The sequence below is a fragment of the Hyaloscypha bicolor genome (genome assembly GCF_002865645.1).
Source record: "Hyaloscypha bicolor E unplaced genomic scaffold K444scaffold_117, whole genome shotgun sequence".
Lineage (NCBI taxonomy): Eukaryota > Fungi > Ascomycota > Leotiomycetes > Helotiales > Hyaloscyphaceae > Hyaloscypha > Hyaloscypha bicolor.
In genome coordinates, this window is record NW_020194619.1 from 549,280 (window position 1) to 563,217 (window position 13,938).

Here is a 13,938-nt window from a genome sequence, read left to right on the forward strand (position 1 = left end):
CTCAGACCAAGCCGATGTTGATTTGGGCATCACTCCGCAGCCCCATAGGCTCACCTCGGGCCTCTATCCCTTTTTGTCTCTTTGCAAGGGTAGAATTGGAATCGCCCGTTTTCAAACTTCAGAAAACCTCGGTACAGTTGAGTTTTTTCCCTCTGTACTGAGATTAGGATGGAGCCGGTCGGCCCAGCCGAATCGACAGCGTTCTTTTTAACGCCCGCGTATCAAATGTTGAAGGGTATTTTTGCGAAATTCTAAATCGACGAGGGGGGCCTGGGTGGGCAGGCTTACCCACCACCCCTGCAGCACCTGGTATCCATTTACAAGCCTCTCCGACCTCCCAGGTCAACGCAAAGACAGGCCTCAATCTTCAAAAAATGGGCAGGCAACCTCCCATCCTGCAAATATTGGGGGCTGGCAGTGGATGCGGGGCCTCGCCCTCAAAATTCAAGCTGCTCGTCTGCTTGCTGAAGCTGCAACGCTTCTTGCTGGTGTGGTGGGATCTCACTCGCTCCCCTGTACTTTGTGCAGACGGAGACACGCTGTGGCAGCAGCATGGCGAGCAGAGAAGGCGGGTGGAAGTCTTGAGAAGTGTGCATAGAACAACACGTGCAGTAATTGGGAAAAAAACGGTTGAAATCCCATCCCGATGTGGCATCATGGAAGTCCACAGTTTTTTTCTGCCTGCTGTTGTTTGCTGCTGAGTGGTCATGTATCGAAGTACAGACCAGGGTTGCAGGTCAGGGTTCGGAGCGACGTGCAAGTCAGATCGGCGGCATTTCTCACATGGAGATTATTTTGGTTTCGTTGGGGTTAGTCTTCTGGATGGCCCGAGAAACAATGGATGACCACCAACGTATCAAACACGTATGCTGAGGTAAGATGAAAATATTCTCTGGACTGTCGAGATTGCCAACAGCAGTTGAGGCGTGCCATGTTTGCGCTGATTTCCGCCTTGTCTCAGGTTTTGATATCGTATTTCGACTAAGAGCCTTGTGACAACCCGAAAACTGGCGTTGTCACGCCCTCGACATTCGTGGTCGAAGGGGACTGGCTGGAGAGCGCTGCCATTTTGACCCGTAATGGAACTTTCTCAAACGGTTAACGCCATCCCTCTATTCGCCTGGATCCAGACGGTGATTGCTTCGGTCTTTAAAGGGGTTCTTCCATTCGGCGCAATTGTTACAATGTGCTGCGGATGAAGATATCTCGACTCATCAACTTCCCCCCTTGTTCGAGCCTCGAACTTGACGCCTTCCGCCTCGCCACTACGCAAGGAACATCGTGCGCGAAATCCCGTTGGATGGATTTAAGCAAGTCTCCGAGATTGAGAAAAAGAAGTTGAACAAACCACAGTTGGTTTCGCCGTCGTTGGTTTCCAGCTGGTATCCTCGATGAGCCTCGTGTCTCATCTGGTACCTCTGACTCTCTCGATTTTTGCGTCATCAAGCATCCCTTGAGAAGATCCTGAAATTGGAAGCAAACTTAGCTCTGGATATCTGAGTACTGATAGTTTTGAGGCGCACATGATAGATTCCGTTCCGGGGATCTTCTTCTCGGACTGAGGATGCTGACGGTCCTGCGTTACACTCTGATCTCGCCTCGCGGAGATACAATGGACGCATGAGCTCTCATGTTGATTCCTGAAGGTCTCCCAGAAAATCCCGTGATCTGCGGGCGGAAGTATTGGAGATCCTCCCGGCATGGCGCTGGTGACCTGCGGCTCCCCGAGACAGCATGGTTTTCCAAATGGAAGAACAGAAGCCCACAATCTCGTCCCCTCCGGACGTACTCGACTTTCTTTGATATCCAGCCCGCACCCAGGTCGGTCGAAATCGCACCATGTTTCTGTCTGCTCAATCAAGAGATATTCTCTATGAACCGCTTGTCTTACTCGTCGTCTTGCAAAATCATTGGTAGTACGTGACCCACGTATTTCTCGCGAGTTCACCGCTTCCAGAACCCTGCCTCCTCTCTCGATATTCTTCGCCCATCGCTCACGCTCTCCACTCCCGGCACCGGTCCCTGCAGCTCCTTGAGAGACATGGCCCTTGCTGTGCGCCAGAGCACTTGCATGTGCATATGCAGAGCGGCTACTTGCATCAAAAACCTCTCCAATCAGCGGCGGAACCGGCCTCAACAGCTGCGATGGCGCAACAAGGGTCCTTAGCTTGTTTCATGCGCTTGTCAACCGCGGCCTCAGGCGAGGGCAGCCAAGTGGATGCTGGATGCTGTCATTCCGTGAGAGTAAATGGGTGTGAAATTGAGATGCCCAGCGGACGCCGCGAGAGCGTGGTAGAAGGGCAATTGAAATTTCGAAGCCGTCTCGTCCGAGTCCCCATCTCCCAGCACAGCCTATCAGCTTATCACGACCCCTCATTGCAGGCGCCGATCGCCCCAAAGCTGGTGGCTTTGTAGGGTCACCCCAATCAACGACCACCACGTCTTCGAGCCACCCTCCTCGCGACCATGGCGGCCACCCAGGGCTTCTCTGCGTCTTGGGTCGGTGTTTAGCCTATCCGCGCCAAGCATTTTTATACGCGGTGCAGCAGCCCCGCTACTCGCCGAACCCCACCACGCTCTCTTTTTGCGGACAGGGAAACGATATCGATCAAGCATCGAGCATCGAGCACGGAGCATGGAGCAGCGAGCAGCGAGCAGCGAGCAGCGCAGCCTCGCAGCATGTGGGGTTTGATTTGACTTTTGAGAGCTGCCGAGCAAGCCATCGTAGCAGTGGAGAGCAAAGCCACGACATCCGTCCAGTGGAGAGCAGAGGGAAACGGTGTAGCATGGGCGCAGCGCGGCGAGCGGAGGCGTTGAAGATGTAAAATCCGTAGGGCGGATCAGCGAAAGCGTGAAGCACTGAAGCTGCGCGCGGATAACGGTCGTTACGGTCCGTCTTCATATGGCAGGGATGTGCACGTCTCTGGCTGAGACCCGTGGCGGCCAATTATGCTGTCGGAAATATAACGCACGACATCTCAACTCTTCCCGTGATGGTTCGGGAGTTGTACAGTGTACAGTACAGTACAGAAGACGATTGTCCGTCAGTGCTCGCGCCATCTGCGGTTGAGCGAGTCTCGTCGAAGACCAGGTTGCTGGGAGAGGATGGGATTGGGGCAAGGTGGTGGAGGCAGGATTTTGGCGATGTTTCCGGGCGTCCAGTGACCGTTTTGCGAGGGCTGGATTTTGATTTTGATGGCGTGGAGCGTGTCACTAGCGTCCCTTCACCGCCCTTCCTCGTCCCCCCGCGGCCTCCTCATTCGCCAACCTCCCTCAATCCAAACATCGGGAAAAGCCTGTTGACGGAAACGAAGTCACTCCTGATATCGGCCTCACCATCCTCCATGTCAGATCAGGTCAGGTCAGTTCAGGTCAGTAGTCAGGTCAGATCATGGATGTGCTCCCGAGTTGAGCTTTCTCGCGAAAGTTGAACTCAGCCCGCAAGGATCGAGAGACCTGGAGGAGGTTGGACGGAGCCAAACATAGAACCACCTCCCCAGCTTCCTGGAGGATTTCCAACCTAGCAAGTAGTCCACCAGCGTCCTCTCGGGCCAGTCTGAAGTCTGACCACCCATCATTATTAGATGTTGCTTGTGATATCGCCTCGATGCTTTCTGAACCCAGCCCAGGCCATCCCCATATTGTCACGACAGCAGAAGGGCAGATGGTCCCCACCAAGGCCTTGCTCTACATGGGGCGGCTGGACGTGCAATGGGCAACGCGGCTACTCCCGTTTTCACCAGTCGTTGTTCTCGTGATCATCACATGGGTCATCCGAGTTGGCCCCAGAGCTCACTGACGAAGCTGTACACCCTCGTGTCCCAAAACATGCAAACTCAACCCATATTTATATTGCTCCTGCATGATGGTCTCAAATGACCATGTACAACATCCATCGAGGCTTATTCGAGATCTCGCAGGAGGGCTGGATCTTCATGCTGCTTGCTTGCCTCGCAGGCATCGGGAAGGATTTTGGGTGGGTTGAGGGGAGGAACTCGGCCGCCACATGCAGCAAAGGGCAGCCTTAGCTGCTTGATCCCACGCATGTATGTCGTGCGTTAAAAATGCCTCGATCTGACAACGATGGTGCATTCTGCTGCAAGAAGCTGCGAGGCGGGCGGGTTCTTGCATAGCCCTGTGCATCTCTTGTCGCCCTTGGTCCATGGAAATTGAAGGCCATTATACTTTTTTGCTGAAGATGTAACAACAGTGACCTTCGTCTTGGATAGAGATTCGGAGCTTTTTTGCTGTTGTGAGCGAAGGGAACGGACAGTGGCTCGATCGGATGATGCTGTGAGAGTGGGTGGCCGGGCGGGCGGCTCAAGAGGGAAGCATGTGCTCGACCCCCTCCTTTCTCGGCCTCAAGGGTGTGTACGGATCGTCTGAGAGTCTTCGGCAGTGCCAAAATCGAGAGGCTAAGATACTTGGTGGTACTTGCATCCAAGGTGGCAAAGTCGGCTTTCAGAAGCAAAGAGCGTTCGTGTTCGCCCACGTGACTTCGTTCTTCGAATTAATCTGGAACGCGTCATCCCCGTTTCCTCGTTAACCCCAGAGATGCCCCACCCCACCCCACCCCACCATCTGTTTGTTAAATCGCGTCGTCTTCCCGGCCAGAGATCAACGATATCAACGACCTCTTCACCTCCATTCAACCATGACACAAAAAGCTTGGAGCTGACCCGAGAGGTAATACGATGAGGCTGAGAAAAATGCCGCCGCCAGAGTCCTCTGCTCCCGCGGCTGCCGAGCCCAAATTTGGAGCATATTTTGATGCGTGGAATAGCTCTTCAACGGGGCACCAGCGAGCGGAGAACCGTCTAGGAGGCTCAACAGGATGGAGGCAATCACGGGCAAGCAAACTCTCCTATCAATTCAAAAGTGGTGGGACCGGCGGCCCGCGAATTTCAGACCAAGTTGGGGCTGGTTCTGAGAACTGGGACGAGAAAGCCAAGGCGTTGATACCCAAAGATGTCAGGGAAAGGGCAAAGATATCCGTGGAGGATATGCTTACGGGGGAAAGCAAGAGTAAGGTATCTTGAATGTACATGATTGTCTTTGGTGGAATGCTAATACACAACATAGTGACCATGACCAAAGAAGAGAAGGTGATGGCCCAAAGGAAAAAGGAAGACGATTTGAAAGAAGAAGAGAAGTTGAATCGAAAGAAGGGGATTTTTGATGGACTTGTGATCTATGTCAATGGCAGCACTTATCCATCAATATCGGACCACAAACTCAAGCATGTCCTGGCCGAAAATGGTGCGAGGATGTCGTTGCATCTTGGAAGGAAGCAAGTTACCCATGTCATTTTGGGTAAGCCATCTGGGGCTGCAGGAATTGGAGCTGGTGGTGGACTGTCAGGTACAAAAATTGAGAAAGAAATACGAAGAGTAGGAGGTTGTGGAGTGAAGTATGTTGGTGTTGAATGGTAAGCAAGTTTCTTGGTCAGCCTATGGGAGACCTTCTCACATTCCTATGCAGGGTACTTGAGAGTCTAAAAACTGGGAAGAGGCTACCGGAGGCTCAATTTCAGAATCTCAAGGTCGCTGCAAAACGGCAGCAGAGCGTTTACGGAATGTTCAAGAAGACAAACAGCGTGAGTCGTCCGGATCTGAGACCTAACGAGCTTTCCGAGACTCGTATCGGAGAGTTTTCGCCTCATGATCTGGCGTAATGTCTCGGGGTCGTGTGTATTTCTAAGTCATTATGCAAGTTTCTGGTTGGGTTCATGTCAACGGATGGCTGCTTGGTTGGGGTCTGGGATGAAAGCATGGAAAGGAAATGGAAGCATTGGGAGCGTGGACTGGAAGCATATTGCATGGTCGGTAGCATAATTCGATTTCTGTAACCACTACAGAAGTTATGGACTTACGAGAAAAAGAATTCACGACGAGTACTTTGCAGCATTACTCTCCCAGCTTGAAAAAATTACGATGTACCAAATAAGTGGAACAATTGTTGAGGCCTGAGGCGTAAACATGAAAAGTCAACAAACCTGAAACTCCGTGATTGTTTATTTACTTCTTCAACACCAACGTCAGTCAAAGACAACAAAAGCTCACTAAATCAACCACAACACATCGGACAATGATACGTGGGGTCTGGAATCAGGTATCATCGACAATTGGTATGGGCTCTCCATTGTCTAATACCGGAGAAGCAGTTCTCAACTCTGCAACTCCTAACAAGATCCTCAGCCAAGAATACGAAGTCCGCTGCACCTCCCAAACATTCACTGATACCGACACGGACACCGATACCGATGGACCTCCAAGTTCCCCTTTTGTAGCGAATGTTCCAGACGCCACAGAGAACTCGGAAAACACATCACCGGGCAAGGTTTCCCGACTCGCAACCAAAAGTCCCGTCGAACGCGACCTGATATCGCCATTGAAGATGCTGAAGAGTCGCACGACACCGTCGCCGAAGGCGCAATCACCGCATAAAACGCTTGAGACGATTAGAAGCCCGCGAAAATTGTCTTCTCCAGAGAAGAGATTTCCAGTCAAGCCTTCTTCGCCAGAGAAGCGCCCTGTCGAAAAGACTTTAGACATTCAAGATGTAATTCGAGAGAATGAAGGCCTCACGAAGGCGATAGAGATTCTGGAGGACGGCGACAGCGATACCAATGAAGACCATCCTGCAGACGATACATTGACCAGTTTGAAGGGTCCTGGATGTGATGAGCCCAATTTTGACGATACCATGGTCAGCACATACAGTACATTTTCTGCCGTGCCAGATATGACAATGTTCGCAAAGATTGGACACAGCCCTACAAAGTATCCTGGAATGGGTCCTACACCAAGGCGTAGTCAGATGAACACACCAGCAACAGCTCGACGGCCAATGAATAATCGCTCTCCATCTCCCACTCCTCGAGGTCACAAACGCGGCCAGAGCAAGGACGAAGGAAACACTACAAATTTGATTTTAGACTTCACCGAGCAATTCAATGGCTTTACTGGGCGCAGTAATCAATCTCCTGTCAGACAGGCTCGACAATCTCCCACAAAAGGCTCGACAACGACCGATAAGTCATGGGCAACGACACCTTCGGTAAATCGACATACAATGTCAAACCTCCTTGATTTCGACATTCCTCCTGCGCCGACCCCAAGAAGCATGCCTTCAATTACACCGCGAGAACTTGAGACTTTGAAATCCAACTTCCTGTCCGAGATCAGTAGCTTAAAGGCTTCCTTGAGTGGAAAAGAAGCTGAGGTTCAGTCTCTCAAGACAGCTGTGGGTGATGCTGAGAAGCGTGTAGGTGAAAGCTTGGAGCAAGTTCGAGAGGAGCGGAATCTCAAGGAGCAGCTAGCTGCTGATAAGGAGGAATGGGAGAAGAGAGGTCGCGAGATGGAGGCAGTTTTGAGAAATGTTAAGGAGGAGATCGTCCATGGAGAACGGGAGAGAGATGAACTCGAGGGTCGATTGGAAGAGAGTGAGCGGAGGAGAGAGGCTGCTGAGATAATGGCCCAGGAGGCTGAAAGCAAGATGGCAGCCATGAAAGCAGGCAAGGTTGGCCCAACTGCAGAGACCAACGGAGCCAAATCAGATGAATGCCATTGCGGAGGCCGAGCTGTCGAGCTTGCAGTTGAGAAAGTCTCGAGGGAACTTCACTCATTGTACAAAGACAAGCATGAGACCAAGGTCGCTGCCCTAAAGAAGAGCTACGAGAAGAGATGGGACAAGAAGGTCAAGGAATTAGAAACCCAGGTCGAGGATCTCACCAAGGAAAACGAAGAGCTCAAGCTCGGACGGGACACAACCATGACCAAAGTTGACCCTAAGAATCCTCTCGAAGTCACAGATAGTCTGGAGAAGCAAGTTACCAGAGATGCGAAAACAAAGGAGCTGCAAGCTGAGTTGGAAGGCTTGACACAAGAGGTGAAGAGTTTAAAACATGATAACTCGGAACTTCGAAAACTTTTGGCTGAAGAGAGGGTCGAGAAGGGCAAATTGGTTGCGGCAGTCGACGAGATGATTCCATTGGTTGCAGCTTTCGATGACATGCTGGCAAACATGGACAATGTCCCGGCCAATCTGCCATCGAGTGAGCCCCAGCAACAGAGACAACCGTGTACAGTCGAAAATCTCCGGGGAAGCATCTCACGGGCTTCGGGATTACGAGCCCCTTCGAGTATTTCCAGTACTGTTCCAGCAGAGAGCCGTATTGGTAGGGGAGGTTTTGGTGCGCCTGCAGGAAGCAGCCATGAGAGGAGCAGGAGTGGTAGTGCTCAGGGTGGAAGACCAGGAAGCGGGTTGGGATATAGAAGCGGCATCATGAGCTCGATCGAGAAGATGGGCAACTACAAGGGACGAGGAGAATGAGAAGTTTCGGGTCGGTGTTATTATTACGATTACTGGGAGGTTCCTTTGGTGTTGATGTTTGAGTTCAATTCGGAAGGCGTCTTTTGGTTTGACGCTTGCCTTCGTGTGCCCCTAAGGCCCTTATTGTGTGGATAAATTTTTGACTCCAATAATAGTCTTGGTCCACAAATTGATGGAGACAGCCAAGGAACAACCCCATTGAACATCAATTTCTGGTCGGCCAGTTATCCCTGAGAGAGGTTCGATGCTCAAAGTTGACATCGGCAGAAGTCCACTCCAAAGATCCGCACACATTGACGAAGGAGCTCCCAAGAAGTCCTTAGTGGTTAGTGGTAGACTGATAGTGAAGCCAATCACTTCCTCACGGGAAAGACTCCACGTTTGTCATCAAGACGCATCATGCAACACATCTCTTCATATGACAACTACCTCACCACTTACCACTTGAGGTCCCCCGCAGTACGACTCCGATACTCCTTTCTCTCCACCACAAATCACAAGTGGCCAACAGACTGACTACAGAAAGTTGCTTTTGTCCGAAGTTTCCGATTGGGCAAAAAACAGCCCCGAAAGTCAATATTCACATGTTCTGATGCACTTGCGAGTTACTTCTGTATCATTGGTTCTCAAAACAACATGCCATGGCTTTGTGGATATGGTGAAAAGATAATAGTCGGCGTTATCCTCTCTCCCATGGTGCCGGCCCCTTAGGAGTGACATTAAGTCCGACCATTATCAAAAAGGCGGACCGGTCCAACGTCATGCATTTTCCGGAGATGATGTTTAGTGCATTTGACGAAGTCCGACTAATTGATCTTCTTAACTAAGCCTCATATCCCCAATTCGAGTGAAAGCTTCCAGATTCCAACTTCAAACAGAATGGAAACCATCAAGTCCAAAGTCCAAGACGTCGCCCACGGGGACAAAACCATGGAATCTTCAGGAAAGGGCAAAACGGTTCTAGTCACAGGCGGTTCTGGTTTCGTCGCCGCGCATATCCTGAATTCCTTCCTCTCTCGAGGCTACAACGTCAAAACCACAGTTCGGAGTGACTCAAGCGCTGAGAAGATAAAAAAGTCACACGCCAAATATCTCTCTCAGATCTCATTTGCCATTGTGCCCGATGTAGCTACACCAGGTGGTCACGATGAAGCCGTGAAAGGTGTTGATGGAGTGAGTCCTCGTCTCTCATATCATTTCCCCAAACCACAAATTGATATTGAATGCTGCGCAGGTAATCCACACAGCCTCCCCCTTCCAAATGAAGGTCGAAAACAACGAGCGAGATCTTCTGGACCCGGCAATCAAGGGAACAATGTCAGTTTTGACATCCATCCAAAACCACGCTCCCAACGTAAAGCGTGTAATCATAACCTCCTCCTTCGCATCCATCATCGACATGAACAAGAACCCGCGGCCAGGATACACCTACACCGAAAACGACTGGAACCCCGTGACCTACGAGGAAGCCGCCTCTTCCTCCGCCTCTGGAGAAATAGCCTACTTGGCCTCTAAGACTTTGGCCGAGAGAGCAGCATGGGACTTCGTTGCGAAAAACAAGCCGAATTTTCAGCTGGCGACGATATGTCCGCCCATGGTTTATGGACCTGCGTTTCACACCATCTCGAGTTTGGAGCATTTGAATACCAGCTCGGCGGATATTTATCGCCTGATGAATGGCTCAGAGAAGGCGGTCCCGAAGACGCAATACTATGCGTTTTGCGACGTGAGGGATGTGGGGGAGGCGCATGTCAGGGCATATGAGACGCATGAGTCGGCGGGACAGAGGTATTTCTGTACGGCTGGGGGCTATACATATCAGCAGGTTTGCGATATTATCCGAGAGGACTTTCCTGAGAAAAAAGCATTGGTTCCGGAGGGCGAGGCTGGCGATCCAGTGGATAGGTATAAAGTTGATAACAGCAAGATAAAGAAGGAATTGGGGATGACGTTCAAGGATCTTAAGACTTGTATCGATGATCAGGTCAGAGAGTTCATTGAGATTGAGAAGAGGGCGAAAGCTTGAGGTGAAGGCCTTGCTTCTGGGAATTTGAGATGGCTTGGTACAAAATATAGTGGATTTGCGAGAACTAGGAACCAGAAAAATTCGTTTTCATTTCATCGTTCTAAGCCCTGGGTTGATCAGGAAAGGATAAATCTATAGACTTTTGACTTTCCGCCAATTATCTGTAACGCCGCTGTTGAAAGATGCATAGACGCACGTTGAATGTGCTTTTGCCGCCAAATGCTGTTGAACAAGCAATATGTAAATCAAGGGATTCAAGAGAGAGAGAGTGATATTTCATCCTATCGCCTAGAAGAGACCATCGATTTCTCCAGTCTCAGTATCTACGTCGACATTGAGATAGCCTGGAGCTGTGGGTAGACCTGGGATGGTCTGGATATCGGCAGCCAAAGCATAACTGCCAAATGTTAGTAATTACTCAAGATCGAAGTTGAAATCGGCTTACAGATAGCCAGCACCAGCAGCCAGTCGCACATCTCTGATCGGAACAGTGAAGCCAGTTGGGGCTCCCTTGAGATCCGGATCATGAGAAAGTGAGTATTGCGTCTTAGCAATGCAGATTGGCAAATTGCCAAAGCCCTGTTTCGTATACGTATCCACCTTTTTCTGCGAAATCTCGCTGAATTCAACCTTAGCAGCTCCATACATTTGCTTGCCAATAGCCTCAATGCGGGTCTGGACATCTCCATCCAGAGTATACAGAAGCTTGAAGTTCTTCTCTTTCTCACTTGCTGCAATGACACCCTTGGCGAGGTCGACAGCTCCCTTTCCACCTTCAGCCCAGTGGTTGGCTGGGATCGCATCTTCAGCACCGGCAGCGATAGCCTCCTCTCGGATGACCTCGATTTCAGCCGCGGTGTCAGTCTCGAATTTGTTGATAGCAACGACGACTGGCACGCCAAAAGATCTAGCGTTGGAGATATGCTTCCTCAGATTAACACAACCCTTTCGAAGGATCTCAACGTTCTCTTCTCGGTAGACTTGGTGGAGGGGTGCACCAGGAGCAATAGGAGGCCCGCCACCATGAACCTTGAGTGCTCTGACAGTAGCCACAATAACGACAACATCAGGGATGAGTCCTGAAGACCTGCATTTGATGTTGAAGAATCGCTCTCCTCCCATAGTGAAGTCGAAGCCGGCCTCAGTGATAACAAATCCGGCCTTCGTGCTGTGGTCCTCATCAGCTTCAGTACCAGCAAGCTTCAGAGCAAGTTTGTCAGCCAATACTGAACTAGCACCAATACTAATGTTTGCGAAAGGGCCAGCGTGAACGAACACAGGAGTTCCTTCCAAAGTCTGCATCAAATTGGGCTTGATGGCATCTTTCATCAGGGCTGTAAGTGCACCACCCGCTCCAAGGTCGTCGCAGGTAACAGGATCACCACTCTTAGAAGATCCGATAACCATCCTACCCAAGCGTTCTCTCATATCATCGAGATCGTTGCTAAGAGCAAGGATAGCCATACACTCGCTGGCCACAGAAATATCAAACCCGGTCTCCCGGGTCTGTCCCTTCTCAGTGGGAGCAGTACCAATAGTGATACCTCTCAAATGGCGGTCATTGACATCAAGCACTCGCCTCCAAGTAATGGTAGATGGATCAATGTCTAGTCGGGCGAACCGATGAATCTCGTCCTCCGTGAGCTCATCAGGGTTCGTCTTCGTGATCCCAAGCTTCTTCAGACGTCGAAACATGATCGGCTGGAACTCGCGCTTGCCCTTCTTGGCAGGCACAAGACGCTTGTAAAGAGCTGCGTCTTTCTGAGTGTTCTCGTGGAACATCCTGGTCTCAATAGCAGCTGCTAGGAGATTGTTTGCAGCAGTAATCGCATGAATATCACCCGTTAGATGGAGATTGAATTCATCCATCGGAATCACTTGACTGTAGCCTCCTCCAGCAGCCCCTCCCTTAATTCCAAAGGTTGGTCCTTGACTCGGCTGGCGAACATTTGCAAATGCAATTCGGTTCAAGTGGGCTCCGATTGCTTGTGTGATTCCCATGGTCGTTGTTGATTTGCCCTCACCGAGCGGCGTGGGTGTGATGCCAGTGACAACAACATATCGTCCATTGCGGCGGTGCTCAAGGCGCTTGAGTAGGCCCAGATCTACCTTGGCCTTATAAGCACCATATGGCTCCAGCTCATGGCCAGCAATCCCAACTTCCTTGGCAACACGGGTGATCTGCTTTGGATGTTGAGCTCGGGAAATGGCAATATCTGAGGGGACGGGACTCTGCAACTTGAGAGGTAGGGGCAGAATAGCCCGAGCCTTTTGTCGCTCAAAGTACATCGTTGCCGAGTCTACAACATTCTGCAGAAGCATGGCGACAGTCATTGGCCCAACTCCACCGGGAACTGGAGTGATATGTGAGGCCACTTCGGAAGCGGACGCAAAGTCAACATCACCGACAAGTCTCTGGCCCGACTTCTTGGTTTCGTCAAGTAGGTAATTGGTCCCCACGTCGATAACGACAGCGCCCGGCTTCAGCCACTCCCCTTTGACAAAGCTTGGTTTCCCAATGGCTGCCACTAAGACGTCTGCTTGCTTAATGTAATCTTCCAGTCCCTCGGTTTTGGAGTGGCACACGGTGACTGTTGCATCGGCGTTCTTCAGGAGATAGCTGACGGGGCTTCCTACAATATCACTGCGCCCCAGAACCACAGCATTCTTTCCCTTGAGGTTTACGCCACTTTCTTGTAACAAGACCATGACACCCTTGGGCGTACAAGGGGTGAAAAGAGGTCGGCCCCCACGTTTGGCAAGCTCTCCAATGTTGTTCGCACCAAAACCATCAACGTCCTTCTCATCTGCAACAGCCGAGGTCACTTCATATTCGGAGATGTGTCCAGGAATTGGAAGCTGGACAAGAATGCCGTGGACCGTTGGATCATAGTTCAGACGGGTAATCTCTTCGACAAGTTCGGCTTCGGTGACCGTATCGGGGTAATGGAGGAGTTCGCAGTCGATGCTTGCCTATAGCGGTTATTAGTATAACAGTAGTACCTTGTAGAATATAGTACCGACCTCATGGGCTGCCTTTAATTTCATGCGAACATAGGTTGCTAAATGCCGTCAGCCGATTATTATACTTAACTAAAGTATATGTACATACTCGAGTCTGATCTATCGCCGACTGTGGTTTCGAATATTAGTGACGATGTCTAAACAGTGGATGCTTAAGTCACCTTGGATGATCTTGAGGGAAGGCTTGTATCTTGGATTGGTCTTCTGGGTCTCGACGATTTCGGCATGAAGCTTCTCACGGATCTTCTTCGCAATGGCAGTGCCATCAATCTTGGTGGCCGTCATTGCGATTGGAGTGCTTGAGAAAGCCCGCTGTTGGGAGGTGTATGGGGAGGAGGAAAAGGAAGACGGAGCGGTGATACAGGTGGGGTGGATGAGAGCTGATCGACACCGATGCAGAATTCGGCCCCGCGATTTGGAGCTGTGCCTGGCAGCCACACCGGACAAGGCTGAGCCACTGAAAAAAGATCTTAAGGGCTTCCGGGCGCACGAGGACCGAGGAACAGTGATCCCTTTTGCGGCGAACAGGGACGTTTGAGGGAGGTGGGCAACCG

At 50.9% G+C, this 13,938-nt stretch overlaps 6 protein-coding genes across 6 annotated transcripts; 4 read left to right on the plus strand and 2 right to left on the minus strand.

The window, feature by feature from the left end:
* Positions 1-956: 956 nt before the first annotated feature.
* Positions 957-2,377, minus strand: K444DRAFT_665361 (uncharacterized protein; the record flags this gene model as incomplete). Its single annotated transcript, XM_024887060.1, has 2 exons — positions 957-2,140; positions 2,279-2,377. The coding sequence occupies 2 exons, from the start codon at positions 2,375-2,377 to the stop codon at positions 1,406-1,408; spliced, it is 834 nt and encodes a 277-aa protein (XP_024733791.1). The 3' UTR covers positions 957-1,405.
* Positions 2,378-3,519: 1,142 nt separating this feature from the next.
* K444DRAFT_38650 (uncharacterized protein) lies at positions 3,520-3,866 on the plus strand. The gene has a single exon (XM_024872394.1). It carries the CDS (start codon positions 3,608-3,610, stop codon positions 3,797-3,799), a length of 192 nt encoding a protein of 63 aa, XP_024733792.1. The 5' UTR covers positions 3,520-3,607; the 3' UTR covers positions 3,800-3,866.
* An 843-nt stretch (positions 3,867-4,709) lies between these two features.
* On the plus strand, positions 4,710-5,929 carry K444DRAFT_593510 (uncharacterized protein; the record flags this gene model as incomplete). The annotated part of the gene is made up of 3 exons (XM_024878307.1): positions 4,710-5,025; positions 5,083-5,428; positions 5,482-5,929. 3 exons carry the CDS (start codon positions 4,710-4,712, stop codon positions 5,672-5,674), a joined length of 855 nt encoding a protein of 284 aa, XP_024733793.1. The 3' UTR covers positions 5,675-5,929.
* A 116-nt stretch (positions 5,930-6,045) lies between these two features.
* Positions 6,046-8,569, plus strand: K444DRAFT_615327 (uncharacterized protein). Its single transcript, XM_024880707.1, has one exon. It carries the CDS (start codon positions 6,130-6,132, stop codon positions 8,332-8,334), a length of 2,205 nt encoding a protein of 734 aa, XP_024733794.1. The 5' UTR covers positions 6,046-6,129; the 3' UTR covers positions 8,335-8,569.
* Positions 8,570-9,264: 695 nt separating this feature from the next.
* Positions 9,265-10,360, plus strand: K444DRAFT_534396 (NAD(P)-binding protein; the record flags this gene model as incomplete). The annotated part of the gene is made up of 2 exons (XM_024875213.1): positions 9,265-9,507; positions 9,569-10,360. The coding sequence occupies 2 exons, from the start codon at positions 9,265-9,267 to the stop codon at positions 10,358-10,360; spliced, it is 1,035 nt and encodes a 344-aa protein (XP_024733795.1).
* A 288-nt stretch (positions 10,361-10,648) lies between these two features.
* Positions 10,649-13,669, minus strand: K444DRAFT_535231 (FTHFS-domain-containing protein; the record flags this gene model as incomplete). Its single annotated transcript, XM_024875271.1, has 5 exons — positions 10,649-10,757; positions 10,806-13,333; positions 13,385-13,422; positions 13,473-13,493; positions 13,546-13,669. The coding sequence occupies 5 exons, from the start codon at positions 13,667-13,669 to the stop codon at positions 10,649-10,651; spliced, it is 2,820 nt and encodes a 939-aa protein (XP_024733796.1).
* Between the last annotated feature and the right edge of the window lie 269 nt (positions 13,670-13,938).